Source organism: Pholis gunnellus (assembly GCF_910591455.1).
Source record: "Pholis gunnellus genome assembly, chromosome: 21".
In the NCBI taxonomy this organism is placed as follows: Eukaryota; Metazoa; Chordata; class Actinopteri; order Perciformes; family Pholidae; genus Pholis; species Pholis gunnellus.
The window spans coordinates 14,258,680-14,273,979 of NC_136548.1; the positions used below are offsets into that span (position 1 = coordinate 14,258,680).

A 15,300-nucleotide genomic window follows, 5' to 3' on the forward strand; every position below is an offset into this window, starting at 1 on the left:
CTTTGAAATATCGTTAATTACAAAATAAATAAAAAATTACTTTTTGGTGAATCACCACCAATGGCACTGTAAAAACCTTCAGCCTTGAAATAACAGATGACCACCACAAATAATGAGTGGCTAACATTATCAAATATTCCCATCACACAGTGAAGTCTATCCACATAATGTGCTGTTACTTCATGATTAGATTGTGCAAGGGACATTTGGTATCATATGATGTTAGCATGCATTGCATTAATTGCGCCTATTTGATTTTTAAGGATTAGTTTTCAACATTGATCAGTTGCATTTCATTGAGCATCATACTTATATGATTGCTGGGTATATTTGAAGGACATTAATAGAAAGAAAAAACAGAGGGGAAAGTCCAAGACACAGTGTGAACTGTTGATTGAAGGGTAGAACATAAAGGTTGATTACATGCCTGCATGTGAGAATATCAGCTCCCCTTTTCCCGGATCTGTGAAAACACATGCTGCCATCGAGTTTCCAAGAAACGTCATGACTAATATCATCAGCAACAGCACAATCAATGTGTTTCCATGACAAGTGATCATACTCTATTGTTCGTTTGTCAACTGCCAAAATGAAAAAACACAACATGGCTGTACTTTCCATGCACTATTATCATTTACATGCACCCAAACCACTCCTGTTTAGGTTTTGCAAAGTGTTCTGGCAGACCTCACACCTGGCAGAAATAGCATAAGTCATAAAAATGTAATGTGGTAAAAGTGATTTCATTGTCTAAAAGCAAATGTTTTGTGTTACAATGCTGTGAGGAATGAGAGCTGACTGGCTGACCAGGAAATGAACCATACTGAGCAAAGGGTCCAGTTTGACCAGTGTTTCTTGTTCCAAATGGCACAGCCGTCCTCCTGGCTCTCCTGCTCGTTGGACACACCTGTCTGCATTCGACTCGCTTAGCTCCTAGTCTGTTTCTTATCATTTCCTCAGTCTGCATTATATCTAGTCATCTAGTCAGATCATTATCGCATCTCCTGTCGCGGCGACGTGCTTACTCCGAGTTTGGTAAGTGGAGTTTTTCTTGTATTCTTTGTTTTCCATGCTGTTTTTTTTTTCTGAATTTGGCTTTAAACTTCCCTTTGCACCAATTTGTGAGCGGTAAATCAGCATAGTAATCACACACCGGATGCAGGAGGAGCTCTGAGGCATCAACAGACACTACGGAGCTAGAGGTCGTCATGAGTTGAGCAGCACGTTGTCCTTGTTTGCTGTGATAACTTGATTATTCTCAGTAAATAGCCATTAACTCACCAACACAGACAGTTTGTTTCAGATTTATTCAGCCAGCATTTAATCTCCCTTCATCCTGCCCCGACTTGTAGTAACTTTTTTGTTATCACTTTAGTGTCTGTCTGTCGGTTGGTCCATCACTTTGGCCCAGATTGAAATATTTAAACAACGACTGGATGGATTTTGTACAGTCATGGTCCTCAGAGGATGAATCTTATGACCTTTGGTGATCGGTCTACCCTGACTGTTCTTCTAGTGCCACCAGCAGGTTGACATTTGTGGCTCACAGTGAAATGTCTTGACAACTTTTGGGTGGATTGTCTTTTAAGTTTGCTAAAGATATTCGAGGCCCCCAGAAGATAAATGCTGGTGTCCTCCAAATTAAACGACAAATCAAAAAATGTTGTCCATGCTCTCCAGAACGACGAGTCTTTGTCTCGTTAAGGAAGTACGGAATAATGAGTTATTATCTTGTGCAGGGCTTTCAGTATTATTTAACTCCAAAAGCAGCACCCATTGCTTTCTACTTTTTTCATTTTTGATATTACCAGAGGGGAGAGGTGAAGTCAGGAATTTAAACAGTAGTGTCCTTTTAAATGAAATGTTTTGAATGGCTACATGAGAATAAGTTCTGACTCTGTGTAGAAGGGTCTTAACTGAGCAGTAGACACGGCAGGCATTTGCACTTGTCAAGGCAGGGAAAGCACAGGAACCATGGATGCTTTTCAATATGATAACTTGGTCTTCCTCGTGTCCTCCGATCATCTTTCCTCGCTTGACCTAGAAATATTTGCCCCTGCGCCATCATGGAGGATCTTCTAATCGCTTAGATGCACCTCGAGGAGATGAGGAGCGAGGAGGCTTATGGAGGAGCTGAGAGAGAGGAAACAACAGTTTATTCTTTCCAGAAGTCTTTATAGCAGCCGCGACATAAAAGCAGCTGGAATAATCATGGCAGGACTCTAAAAATGTTAACTGTTCCTCACTCAATCATATACACATGTCACTCTTTATTTGTATTGTACTTTTCATACAAATATAAGTACTTATATACACAATAAAATATATATATATATATATATATATGTTTGTCTGTCTGCCTCTCTCTCTCTCTCTCTCTCTCTCTCTCTCTCTCTCTCTCTCTCTCTCTCTCTTTGAACTTGTAAACTATACTTCCAAAGGTATCTCTAGGAACATTCAGTGCCTTTGTTATCTTTTATAAGGCAGATAGGCTACCTTTTCCTTGTTTGTGTAAGGCAATGATCTCGTTTTGGACAATTCCCTTGACTGCAGTAGTCATTAAAAGTGACATTTTGTGTTGAATTAGGAGAAACCAGTTGTAGTATTAGTTGTGTTGAGCTATCTAAATTGTCCTTGTTTGAGTTGTGTATTGAAAACAGCTGAAAGTTTGTAAACTTTGCCAATAAACCTAATTTGCAATGGGGGTTGAACAATTTTGAGTGCAATTATATATATATGTGTGTGTGTGTGTGTGTGTGTGTGTGTGTGTGTGTGTGTGTGTGTGTGTGTGTGTGTGTGTGTATATATATATGTATCTCCTTCACCTAGTTGTATGTACATAATACTAAATGTTTACCTTGTTTTGTATTTAGCTGTGTGGGTACAAAAAAAAACAGAATAGCTGATTCTGATTCTGCTAAAATTAATTGCAAACTATTTTGATTTAATTCATTTATGAAGTAAAATATTTTCTGGCTTTTCCAGAATTGAGGATTTGCTGCCGTTCACTGTTTGTGTAATACCTTTGGAGTTTAAACTGTTGGTCGGACAAACCAAGACATGTGTTGCCTTATGTTCTGGACATCATGTTTTGTGGCTCCGGCCACAATTTGAAAATGTTCAATCTACCTGCATGGCACTGCGCACATCACGCAAACAAACTGCAGAAAATTACAAAGTCACGAGCCTGCAGTAAGAGAGAGGTCTGTCTATTTTCTAGTAAAGGGAGATAATCAGAACGAATGACTGGAGACGGACGATGATACAGTATGTGTGTCAAGTGATGAACAAAACTCGTCTGCACGGGTTGGGAGGGGGGGCTCTGTGATGACATTTAACCTGCTGACGAAAATGTTTTGACGTAGGCGGCCACTTGACAAATGATGCGCATGAGGCACCGGGTTTAGGCTTTATAAACGCGGTGAGCACCAGGACCAAGAGTAGTCGAACTCTCCAGACCTGCAGTGTATCTCAGCTCCAGGACTCATCTCATCTCTCCTTCTCTCCTTCCAGAGCCAGAAAAAAAAAAGAAAAACCCCACAAAACCTCCGACATGAACGGCCACAGCAACGGAAAGGTCAACGACACCGTGGAGGAGTTCCAGTGCAACAACAGCTTCAACGACCTCATCATCGACACCAAGAAGTCCGCCGTGCACCGCAAGCACGAGACGTCCCGCAAAGAGGACGAGGACAAGTCCCGCTTACCTACGCTCGAGGCCGCCTACACCAGCATCATCCGGGAGCTCGGGGAGGACGCGAGCCGGCAGGGGCTGCTGCGCACGCCGCTGCGCGCAGCCAAGGCCATGCAGTTCCTCACCAAAGGCTACCACGAGAACATCGAGGGTGAGTAACAGGTTCATCTCTGTGGGGTTTTTTCTCTGGGAGATTGATCCTCGTAGAGGCGATTTGACGTGATGTGGTCCCTCTTTTTCTTATCGATTAAATGGAGAAAAGAAAACTACCTGTAACGTTTTAACTGTGATGATTCAACCTTTCAATAGCTGTAGTCTGTGGTGGTGGAATAAGAAACACACAAATGTGGAGTCAAAGAAATAAATAATGAAATAAAGGAGTTCCTCCTTCAAAAGTGTAAAGATTTGATGGGTTTCTAGGATTTCTTGAAGATGTCTTCTCGATTCTTTTTCAGTCTTTTCCAACATTTATCAAGTGAATCATTGCCTGTAAGTCGATGATATTTCTTTGAGCGTGCTTATGTGTGTGTGTGTAACCCCCCAGACATCTTAAACAACGCCATATTTGATGAAGACCACGATGAGATGGTGATTGTGAAGAACATAGATGTGTTTTCACTGTGTGAACATCACTTGGTTCCCTTTTTTGGCAAGGTAAGGCCATGTGTGTGAGTGTGTGTGTGAAGGGGCTTGAGCATGGGAAGTGATTCTGGGCCGAAAGCAAATATTAAATCATCATTAAAGTGTGTGTGTGTTTCTAAATGTTATGAAGTTAGCATTTCATTTGATGATAAAAAGCAAATATTAAGTCCATAAGATTGTGCGTGTGTATCTAAGTGTTGTATGGTGAGCATTTGAATTGATAATATTCACCATTCTTTGCTCTAATTATGCGACACCTGCTGTCTCTCCAGGTTCACATCGGATATATTCCCAACAAAAAAGTGGTGGGACTGAGCAAGCTGGCAAGGTAACGCACACACACATCATAACCCTGCCGCTGCAAATGTTGCTCTGTGTGTGTGTGTGTGTGTGTGTGTGTGTGTGTGTGTGTGTGTGTGTGTGTGTGTGTCTGGTGTTGGTGCCGGGTGGCTGCGTTCTTCTGTTATTTCAGCACATTGACCTGTAGGATTAAGTCTAAGCCCAGTGGCCATCATCTAGTCCCCTCATCAAGCACACTCGCAGTCTGAACTCTATCCGCTCTCGAGCCATGAGAAAATCCCTTCAGACCTGTGGGAATCACCAGTTATTATCACAGCCTCTCTGTCTGTCTCCTTCTTTCTCCCTTTCCTAAAATATCACACCATCTCTGAACATACGAACCCAGAATAACAGTAACTGAGTCAGTGTTTTTTTGTTGCTATTGTTGGGTCTTGCGCCACAGAGTTGTGTAGGGTGAATAATTCACAGATGAAGGGTCTGTACAGTTGGATGGCCAGAGTAGAGGCAGAGAGTCAGGGACTGTTTATCCAAAGATGAATCATTATTTTGCCTGATCTTTAATCCTTCCTCTTCAATGTGCTTGTGCTCTGCTTTCTGCAGGATTGTGGAGATCTTCAGTCGGAGGCTTCAAGGTAAGCAACCAAAAAATAACCGAATGTGCACATAATCAACAGCCCTTTTCTTCTAGTTTACCCAAGAACTTGAATGCAATCTGGCATCATCATGTTCACATAATGCTCCAATGTTTTTTCTCTTTCAGTTCAGGAGCGTCTAACCAAGCAGATTGCCACAGGAATATCAGAGGCTCTGGAGCCAAAAGGTGTAGCTGTGGTTATTGAAGCAGCGTAAGTACACATCACAATTTCATCATTGGTATAATTTAAAGCTGCCCTAGTACCACACGGGCAAATTTAAAAAGGTCAGCGTTCAATAATGAGACTGCCGGTATATGCAAATTCCCTCATTTCAACATTCCCCGCATGACTTTTTTCAAAGCACGTCAAATGCTGCAGCTGCACATCTGATGTGCCATTTGTGTGTGTTTGCAGGCACATGTGTATGGTCATGCGTGGTGTCCAGAAGATGAACAGCCGCACAGTGACGAGCGCCATGTTGGGAGTTTACCTGGAGGACCCCAAAACCAGGGAGGAGTTCCTGACTCTTTCAAAGAACAACTAACGAATGTCAGTCCTTCCAGGGCCTCTGTAGCACACGCAAAGCTCCAGAGTAACGGTAGATCTGCATCCGACTTTTAAGAACACATACAAACCAATAGCAGGAAACATAAAGCTGCTGTTTGATGCAGGATCCAAGCAAACTCTGGAGCTCACCTCAGTGACCTGATAGATTTCAGTCCAGCTGCAGAAATCCATCACTGTGAACTTTATAGGAAATATAAGACTCCCATTCTTGGTGCCTTTGGTAGATATTTTACATTTAACGTCTTACATTGCAATTTTGTTGTTATTATGTATGAAACCTGATGTTGGCACATGTCAATACTGAAGATTTTCACTTTTTTTAAATAGGAATGTCATTGGTGCTTTTGCAAAGTGGATCTCTCACACCTTCCCTTAATTTATCATCGTACTTACAATCCACGGATTTTCATAATTGAATGAACTATGTGTCATTTATAAAGTCTTTGTAATGTATGACGTTTCTGAGATGCAAATGATTATATCTGTAGTCCAATGAGTAGAATAAGTTATGGATTGAATAGACTTTTGACCACCGTTGCATGTATTTGGAAGATTCTTTGCTAAAATAAAAGCATTTAAAAAAAATGTGAATGTTGTGAACCTTACTTTGTTCATAAGCGATAACAGCCAAGAAAACCTTTCAGTGCTTTATGTTTGTTTCATTAATGACATTACAAAAGACACCTTCTACTTTTTATACTAATAGATTTTGAGTATGTAGCATGTGAGAACTTTAAATTGACTAAACATGAGGGCTCTAGGGATGGCTGTGTAACAGCTATAAACAGGGATAGTATAAAGTCCCTGAATGCCCCACGACACAGAATAACAGGAGCAAAAGGGCAGTGATATGACAAGAAAACTAAAGGATCCATATCATTATATAACCAGTTGTAGTTGAAGTCACTCGTAACCAAAGTACAGAGTTTATTTAAAATAATTTCCATAGGAAGGTTATTCCGACTCATTTGCTACATCCCAACATTACCTACTGTATATTACCTGTATTAGCTAGAGACAGATGCTGTTTTTATGCAGTAGTACAACATAAATCAATAATGAGACATTAAAACAAGTGTGCGCACATGCGGCTGAAGGCCTGAGGGAGAGCAAGGCCTTTAGATATCAAAGGAGGAGTCTGTCAGCAGACAACCTGTGAACTATAACCTTTATCTCTGACAGCAATGGAGGAGGAGGGGGGGCACACCTGACAGCAGAGCGAGCAGTTTCCAAATACGATTATGTAAGAGTAAACCAATTATTACAGGCACACAGGACAGATATGAGTATGTTGTGCGTAAGAGGCTAACATTGTACCCTTTATGGCGTCGGGCGGAGGTAAAAAAATAATCCTGTCACATGTCCTTCATATTAAATGGTTTAATTCACTCAAAAATGAAACACTTGATATATTACATAGAGAAAATAACTTTGTATAACAGCAAAGAATCAAAGCTTAAGTATTGCATTTAAAATATACAAAAAAAATCTAGAAGCCTGGACTTGAAACAGGTGATGACTGGTGGTGTATTTGGAATCAACAGTGCTTCCCTGTGTACGGCCACTGTAATAACTCCAGTGGCATTATGGGATATTCTGTAATAAGAGGGCAAAGCCAGCTGCAAGTCTCTCTCTTTCACAAAGGTGGGAACAATAGCACAGAAGAGCTACAGCAGGACATTGTGGAATGATGACAAACATAAACATCCATCCCATTCTCACATCCGTTATTCACTCGAGGAACTGTTCATTGATCGTCACGCCGTCACACAGATGTCTGTTTGTAGTTTTTGGTGTCCAAAACTTTCCTTCCACACATTGCGCAGATTCCTAAAGACAGAAAAAAAAGAGGAAAGAAAGAAAATCAATTAAAAGTATCAGTTTAGAGGGAAAAGCAATATATGGGGCAGGTGCATCACTTCTTGTATTATGCAGCATGGAAAGGACCATTTACCGGCTTATGCTTCTTAACAACTTAGCAAAAGAAGTTATTAGATCCATTTTTTTAAATATGCTACAGTTTCACAGTTTATTTTTACCCATTTTTGTAACTATCATATTTGTAGGACTTGCATTGTCTAAGTCTGCAAACTTTTTTGTCAATAACAGATTTTTTGGTCACTTGGGGTTAGCATAAACAAGCTATGACATCAGTTTATAAAGTTGTAACAGCAAAAGTGAGCAAATCCATTCGACACAGAGAAACTTTAGCATTCGTTCAGAGCTGTGTTCACTTAATGAATTGAAGTGTCAAAATATGGCCAAATAAACCCAAAACGATCGACATAGCCAAATACAAGACGAGATGGCCTTTTTTGCAATTAAGGTGACCCAACCATTCAAAGTGATCAGTTTGTTACAGGAGACGATACAGATATGTTCAGACTAGTTATTCTCAGTGAAGAATGATGTGTGAAGTCATTTGTCGTGGTCAGACAATGTATTTTGCCACATAGAATATGTTTTAATCTGTGCAAAAATCTCCTACTTTCTTTTTAATGTACAGTATAAAGTCCAGTGTGAGTGAGTTTATACCTTTCTTGTATGCACAGCCCTGACAGTAGTGCGATCCAGACTGATGAACTGAGCTCTTGCAGATCCTGCAGGTAGCAAAGCCCGTCTTGCTGTATGGGTCAAACCTGAGAGAGGGAGATGCATTACAGACACATAACTAGAGATGCACCAATACGAGGGTAAGGGAATAAATGACTATGATAAATGTTAATGTGTAACAATAGGAGTGAGTCAATAAAAAAATACTTTTGTGTGACTTGTGTGAGAGACAATGGTGGAAGTCAGACTTCAGCGAGCTACTCACCTGGCTTTCTTAGAAGTCAGGATCTTGTTTTCATTTAGCTTACGCCCACCACCCTCTGAAAGTGAAAGAAGCAGAAAGAACTCAATTAACTATCATCATCTAAGTCAGGTGTTACTGGACTGATCGGATAAAATAAGCTATTTGAAGATCTCACAGTGGGCTCTGGGAACTTGCAATGGAAATTCAAAGCCAATGGAAATCTGAACAACTAAACAAAACATAATCAGGTTTATTTCTGTAATTACGGTTTACAGATTACACTCGCTCCTGTTTTATGTGCAACATTTTTAAGTATATTTTTGAGAGTTTAATAAGTAAAAACTAATGTATTTCTTGTGCACTTGCATAAACATAGTAACAGACAAAAACACATGATCACTGAATCTGTGTGCTCTGTTTACCTGTCGTATTCCGTGCTCCATCCTTCCAGGTGTCGGGTGTGATGACTTTACCGAGCTTCTTCTCGCCTGAAATAAGGAGTGACACACATTTTGTAGTGTAAATAACACGTCTAACGGGCCAAAACATGGACCAAAACAACAACAGCAATGACAACAGTTAGCTAGCAAGTTAGCTTCCAAATGATGTAAATACTTCGCTAAAAGCACAAAAATAGGTTAGATTTAAAGATAGATCTTAACAGAGCGATACGTACACTTTTCACAAACCATGTTTCCTCTGTGTTTGTTTTAAATCGATGCTTTTTGGTCAAAATAAAATCTAAACGTTAGCTAACTAGCTTGCTAGGTCAATGTTTGTAAACTTCCGGTCGTTTCTTCGCCTTTCCTTCTTGCAACAGACTGATTGGTCAAAGCTGTAACGATCACAAATGTCATTGGCTGATACTACCGTCTGTCGCAGAAAAATTCAGTGCGACGTCACTTTTTTTTTCTTTTCTGGTTAACCTACAAAATAATACTTCCTGTTTGCTCGTAAGGTTTCTTCAAAATAGAATTCCACTGAAGGTGGCAATTGCTCTTGCAAGAGTTTACATCCAAGGCCTTCATGGTATTTATTTAACAATATTTGAGACAACAATTAATATGGGGAAAGAATGCAACTAGGTCAGTTCTCTAAAATTATTTTAATTTTATTTCAGAGACATAGATATTAAGTATTATAAGGACGATCTCTAAAATTCTCAGATTGTATTTCAGCTTCTACACAGACACACAAACACAGAAAAAGTATCTTGCATCAGTTTAGGAGAGGCCAATATAATCCTATAGAAAGCCTACATTAAAGTTTGAACATATAAAAAGAAGTAGACACTGCTGCTGCACATTATAATGTTATAAATATCAGTACGAATACCACTGGCCTTTGGACGACATAAACAACAAAGCGTGTGTGATGTGTACAACATATTATAATTAATATAAAACAGTATTCTCTTGTTTTGTTTCATTTCAGTTCATACCTGAGATAAACTAGCATTTTGCGAGTGATACTATTGGACTTTTATTGTGAAGTCCAAGCGGAAGTCTTTGTTACTCCATGTTTACGGAAGGCAGGTGAAGATACTCAACCATGGATTAAACCTCCGCCGTTCATCCGTTGCTGAATTAACATTTATGAGCACTTCATTTGAATTTTTCCGTTTGCATTTTATTCTCCTGTATTAGATAGTCACGTGGTTCATCATGTGGGGCCATGAAATCAGATCCATGGCGTCCACTCACGCCATCATCGCCGCCTCGGTGTTCATGGCCACCGTTCTACCTGCGGCGCTCGTGCGCGGCTTCTCGGTGTACGGCACTCACCTGCTGTGGCTCTACTCGGTGTCCGGTGCGGTCACCGCGGTCAGTGTCGCCGTCTTCTGGCTGCTCGGCATCACGCCGCCCACCAAGAAGCACACAGTGGGATACAAGGTGATCCGACGTACTCTCATTGTGAAGTACAACTACAGACACATGCATGAGAAGAAATACTGAAGTGTTACTGGAAAAATGTACTTAAAGTATGCAAAGTGAAAGTACTGACTGCAGTAGCTGATATTGTAAATACCTGTTGTTGTTTCTTTTATACATCTGAGTTGTTTAGTTATGTAGTTAATGACTTCTAGGGGCCAGGCTCTCTCTAAAGGGCCACAAGACAGGTTTATTTGTATGTTACCTTTAACTATAAACAAGACCATTCAAAGTGCTTCACATAGAACATAAAAGCATTAAGAAAAGAAACATAAGTCAATCTAAAAAGACACATTCATTGGATTTAAAAGATAAAAGTAGAAGATACAAATAAGCTAAAATAGAATAAAACAGACAAATAAACATTTATACCAGGGAAACAAAGACTTTCACTCTTTAACTTTGAAGTTATGTGAACTTTGTCCTTTTCCATGATTTATTTCTCTTAACCGTCTTCCCCCACTTCCCTCTGCAGCTGTCTCGGTTGTTTCGTTCCTGTCTGTACTTCTTCCTGTCGTGCCTGTTCTTCCACACTGTGGTTGTTCTCTATGGAGCGCCGATGATTGAGTGAGTATCTGCTGACGCTCATGTGTGTAGACGGATGTAGAACAGATGCGAGTAATGTATCACGCACATAACCAAATAGATTTGCACACCGTCTGTTAGATTACTCTAAAGACATGCTACAGATTTGCAGATTTTCATGCAGATTTTGCTTGCATTAAGCTTCAAATTCTGTAATTATTCACTCCTTAAAATACCAATTTTCTTCTTTGCTTCATTGTATCGACACAGGTTCTGTTCGTGCCACTAAATCTCTCTGTATGTGTTTCAGATCCGCCTTGGAGACTTTCTCCCTAGCTGTGCTGCTGACCTCTTTAACCACACTGAGGTGTCTCTGTGTCCACGGCCCGAATGTCCAGGCCTGGATACGAGTATTCAGCCGGCACGGGTGAGCCTGAAACCTCCTCTTTTCATGTGCTGACCTTGAGTCTCTAAATTGAATATACTAACGTGTCGTTGCTTCGCTCTGTCTCCGTCTCCAGAGCTATGTCTGTGTGGGACACCTGTCTACAGATCACAGTGGCCTGCACTTTGGTAGGAGCCTGGGTGGGAGCCTTTCCTATACCGCTGGACTGGGACAGGCCTTGGCAGGTCAGCACACAGTAAAACCCTCACATAGACAGAATTTATTCTGTCGGTTCTTCATCCTAAGGTGCACGTTTAGGTGACTCCTCTGGCTGCAAAACAAAGTGTGATTGTATAGAGGTCTATGAGAAAATGACTCTACTTCTCTCTTAATTTAAACATTGTAAACATGAGTTTATGGTCTCAATCGCTAGTTTCAAGTCTTCTTCAATACAGCAAGATGTTCATTTAGTAAATTATGGTCCATTTAGAGTCAAACAGACCATAAAGCAGAGTATGCTTTAGGGCGGGGCTGCCTTATCAGAGTGTATAGGATGCTATGGATTTTTCACATTATAGATCTGACAGAGTTTTGTCTGACTCTGATATTCGGCCAGAGAAAGCTCGATGCAGCTTTGCATTTTGTCTCTAATATTGAATCTCTGTAACACCAGTTTTACAATTATAGATGTATTTCTCTATATCTTAGTCGTCTTGTTTGACCTCCTCATACAGCACAGTGTCCTCTGTTCACAAAAAGCCAGTTGTTTCCATTCATCATTAAACAGTATTAAACACAACCTCCATAAGTCTGGAATTATCATTCAAAGCAGTAGCCATTAAATCCCTCTCTTTATTTCAGGAATTACATTATTTTGGAATGACAAAAAGGAAAAAGATTAAAACTATAATTGCAAAGGGAGTTCTCTGCAGAATGACCGGAGGAAAATGCAAATTTCCTTTTTAAGAAGTTCCTCTTGAGATAAAACATTTCAAGTGGAAACATGCTTATAGGGGGGAAAAGGATGAAGTTTTCTAATAGCTCAGCTCCTCTTGATCTATCAGTGCAACGATCAGACTCGCTCTTCTTGCTTCTTGTAGGTTTGGCCTGTTTCCTGCAGTCTGGGCGCTACGATCGGCTTCCTGACCGGCCTCGTTGCAGCTCCCGCGTGGATCCACTATCATCGCAAACAGCTCACGTACAAGTGCAAGTGACGGACAGACGTGTGCGTTTCTCCGTCTGTGACCACGAGGGTATTTCTCGTATTCCTGCTGTATTCCTTTAACTTTGTACCGGTTATTTATTGGGAGCATTCGCTCCTCTTGCTGCCTGTAGGAAAAGAGGACTTTGTAATAACACAAGACTGTTATGAGCAAGATGTACGCATGGAGGCTGAATATGTTCCTGAAGATTTTTGACATGAATGAAGCAATACTTCTTTATTGGATTTTTTTTGATTAAAAGGTTGGAAATGTTCTCAACATCAGTCGTTTGAGTGATTGAATCCCAAAATGCTCGAACCTGTAGGTGGTGCTGTTGGATCAGCGCGCATACACACACGTGTGTGTGCGCGCGCGCGTGTGTGTGTGTGTGTGTGTGTGTGTGTGTGTGTGTGTGTGTGTGTGTGTGTGTGTGTGTGTGTGTGTGTGTGTGTGTGTGTTTAACGAGTTTAAATGAAGAGAAGAAACCAAGCCTCACTCTCATTTGGAAAGTTAGAAAGTTCTGCACCTGCAAGCTGACTACTGATGAATACTGTTCCTTTTTAAACAGCCATTAATCTCGCTTCAACCCTCCTCCCTCTCCTTCTCATTCCAGCTTTTCACATCCTCAGGCCACCGTATCGATTCACTTTCATTTTAAGGACATTAATTTCCCTCCTTTCATGACGCTCGCATCTCTTATTCTCGCCTCGCAGCCTGGAAACCACAATGCAACTTACATTTTCTGCAATCGCGGTGTCAATGAAGTAAGTGAGGGATGTTGTTTGCAGACAGATGTTTGTGGTACAAATCCACTCACGTAATTACGTGCAGGAAAAACATATAATTTGCAGCGTGAGTGGGATTGGTGGACAGGTTCTGCACAGAGCGAGGGGCATCTGTCCATTCACGCTGTGTTTGAACTCTTACATAAGGTTAGTTGCTGGGGAAAGACTGAGGAAAATAGCCCGAAGGAGGAGAAAAGAGGGAAAGAAAACGCATTTTCAAAACCTATATAGGGAGAGAGAGAAGCCCACGTGCACTTATGACACCAATCAGCACACCTTTTTCCTCCGACTGTTACGTCCATTATCCTTTTTCTCCAACACCTTCTCCAGACGGCCCCCGGAGAGCAAAGGGTGCGATCTCACTGATTTCATCTCCAGCCGGCCTGTGGGGTGTGACATCACACTGGGCATGTCACATCTAGTGATTTTTGTTGTAATTCGTTGTTTTTTTCTTTCTATGAGCTGTTCTAAATCGATTTATTTGGAGGACAGAATGGAGCTGCTTTGTTCGAGTGCTCGACTCTGCGAGAGGTGCTTTCATCTGCGAGACGAGGGGAAGGCCGTCCACTCACGACACAAAAAGCTGCTGCTTCACAAAACACCCTCCCTGTTGAATCTCAGAGAACTTTATTTATTCATTGTTTTGTTCTCGTGCTGTGCTAGTGTGCCTGGGCTTTGTGAGGAGAGGTGATTTGTCACTCCTCCACCCCTCTTCTCTCCCCAGCCTTTTCCTGCAAGGCTGTTTTTGCAGGCAGGCTTTTGTTGCTTGCAGAGCTGTCGTGTTTCTGCGGAGTGATATATTTCGAATTAAGACGCACCGCACCCTCTGCTCTCTGTGGTGTAGCACCCCAAATTAAAACTGGATGATCAATATTCTTTCGGGGGAGCATTGAATCAAATGACCGTGCAAAGATATTGCTCAGGCTGCAGTGAACACAAAGAATCAACACCCAGCTCTGCAGCTTTGTTAGCTACCATCTTGGTTTTGCATCTTGCAAATTCACTTTTAGGTTCAGTCTCCTGACTCACACAGTGTTACCTTGAATTCGTGAAGAAAACCGTGTTTTGCTTGCCTGCACGGAGAACCCCAAAACAGAGAAAAACATCTTTATTTATTCATAACATTAGATTGCAAATTGGAAAAAATACCTATTTTCATTTTTCATTCTGACTCCACCCAAAAACCAGAGTACTAAACCAAAATATAAAGACTTTCCTAGAATAAAAGACAAGTATAATACACCAATGTGATCAGTGTGCCTCAACATTTCGTTTTTATCCGTGCCCCTCTTGAGGAAATAATTGTTCTGCTTTTTTACACAATGACATTTTCTCATCTTGATGCAGAGGCACTCCAGTCCCTGAGACTCATTCTCTGTCCAATCATCACTGCTGTCTGGGTGCAGTAGCCTAGTACCTTATACAGTCTCCTAACATTGTAGTCAATTTGTGAACAAACTGCAGACCTTTGACATTCACAAAATATAGGATTTTCATCCAGAATTGTTGGATTATGTGGCATGTCCACTGTGCATAGTTCCCTTATCTTCCACATGATTTATTTCTATTTTTAATGTTTATTAGGTCAGCAAAATCAGCAACTCTGACACAATAAAATAGCTTTAAGTAACAACGTCACAGATTTACACCAGGATTGTGTCATTTTTCCACAAAGAAATTGATGCCATCAGAATAATTTGGAAGATGGAATAATTGTACACGTACTGACTTTATATTGATTTATTTTAAGAAGGGATTACAGCAGGTAGGTCAAACAGGACAGACGTGTGCCTCGTATTGCAACATGTCGGGTTTCATCGTTTACTCATCCAGTACT

General features: G+C 40.8%; 3 protein-coding genes across 3 annotated transcripts; 2 read left to right on the forward strand and 1 right to left on the reverse strand.

The window, feature by feature from the left end:
* Positions 1 to 930: 930 nt before the first annotated feature.
* gch2 (GTP cyclohydrolase 2) lies at positions 931 to 6,366 on the forward strand. Its single transcript, XM_079183211.1, has 7 exons — positions 931 to 1,035; positions 3,514 to 3,845; positions 4,239 to 4,348; positions 4,609 to 4,664; positions 5,237 to 5,268; positions 5,397 to 5,481; positions 5,686 to 6,366. Exons 2-7 carry the CDS (start codon positions 3,554 to 3,556, stop codon positions 5,813 to 5,815), a joined length of 705 nt encoding a protein of 234 aa, XP_079039337.1. The 5' UTR covers positions 931 to 1,035; positions 3,514 to 3,553; the 3' UTR covers positions 5,816 to 6,366.
* A 487-nt stretch (positions 6,367 to 6,853) lies between these two features.
* Positions 6,854 to 9,457, reverse strand: cript (cysteine-rich PDZ-binding protein). Its single transcript, XM_079182278.1, has 5 exons — positions 9,312 to 9,457; positions 9,058 to 9,123; positions 8,657 to 8,711; positions 8,374 to 8,477; positions 6,854 to 7,668 (listed from the first exon to the last, which is right to left on the reverse strand). The coding sequence occupies exons 1-5, from the start codon at positions 9,325 to 9,327 to the stop codon at positions 7,604 to 7,606; spliced, it is 306 nt and encodes a 101-aa protein (XP_079038404.1). The 5' UTR covers positions 9,328 to 9,457; the 3' UTR covers positions 6,854 to 7,603.
* Positions 9,458 to 10,170: 713 nt separating this feature from the next.
* Positions 10,171 to 12,952, forward strand: pigf (phosphatidylinositol glycan anchor biosynthesis, class F). Its single transcript, XM_079182442.1, has 5 exons — positions 10,171 to 10,527; positions 11,042 to 11,133; positions 11,402 to 11,518; positions 11,613 to 11,721; positions 12,577 to 12,952. Exons 1-5 carry the CDS (start codon positions 10,300 to 10,302, stop codon positions 12,688 to 12,690), a joined length of 660 nt encoding a protein of 219 aa, XP_079038568.1. The 5' UTR covers positions 10,171 to 10,299; the 3' UTR covers positions 12,691 to 12,952.
* The last annotated feature ends 2,348 nt before the right edge of the window (positions 12,953 to 15,300 follow it).

What these genes read in the sequence shown, in the direction of transcription:
- gch2 (XM_079183211.1), top strand. Translation starts at nt 3,554, where the DNA reads ATGAACGGCCACAGCAACGGAAAGGTCAACGACACCGTGGAGGAGTTC. An exon ending in CTACCACGAGAACATCGAGG is followed by an intron (nt 3,846 to 4,238) that starts GTGAGTAACAGG and finishes GTAACCCCCCAG; the next exon opens with ACATCTTAAACAACGCCATA. An exon ending in TGGTTCCCTTTTTTGGCAAG is followed by an intron (nt 4,349 to 4,608) that starts GTAAGGCCATGT and finishes CTGTCTCTCCAG; the next exon opens with GTTCACATCGGATATATTCC.
- cript (XM_079182278.1), bottom strand. An exon ending in CTGACTTCTAAGAAAGCCAG is followed by an intron (nt 8,478 to 8,656) that starts GTGAGTAGCTCG and finishes TCCCTCTCTCAG; the next exon opens with GTTTGACCCATACAGCAAGA. An exon ending in GGGCTGTGCATACAAGAAAG is followed by an intron (nt 7,669 to 8,373) that starts GTATAAACTCAC and finishes TTCTGTCTTTAG; the next exon opens with GAATCTGCGCAATGTGTGGA.
- pigf (XM_079182442.1), top strand. Translation starts at nt 10,300, where the DNA reads ATGTGGGGCCATGAAATCAGATCCATGGCGTCCACTCACGCCATCATC. An exon ending in AGCACACAGTGGGATACAAG is followed by an intron (nt 10,528 to 11,041) that starts GTGATCCGACGT and finishes TTCCCTCTGCAG; the next exon opens with CTGTCTCGGTTGTTTCGTTC. An exon ending in TATGGAGCGCCGATGATTGA is followed by an intron (nt 11,134 to 11,401) that starts GTGAGTATCTGC and finishes TATGTGTTTCAG; the next exon opens with ATCCGCCTTGGAGACTTTCT.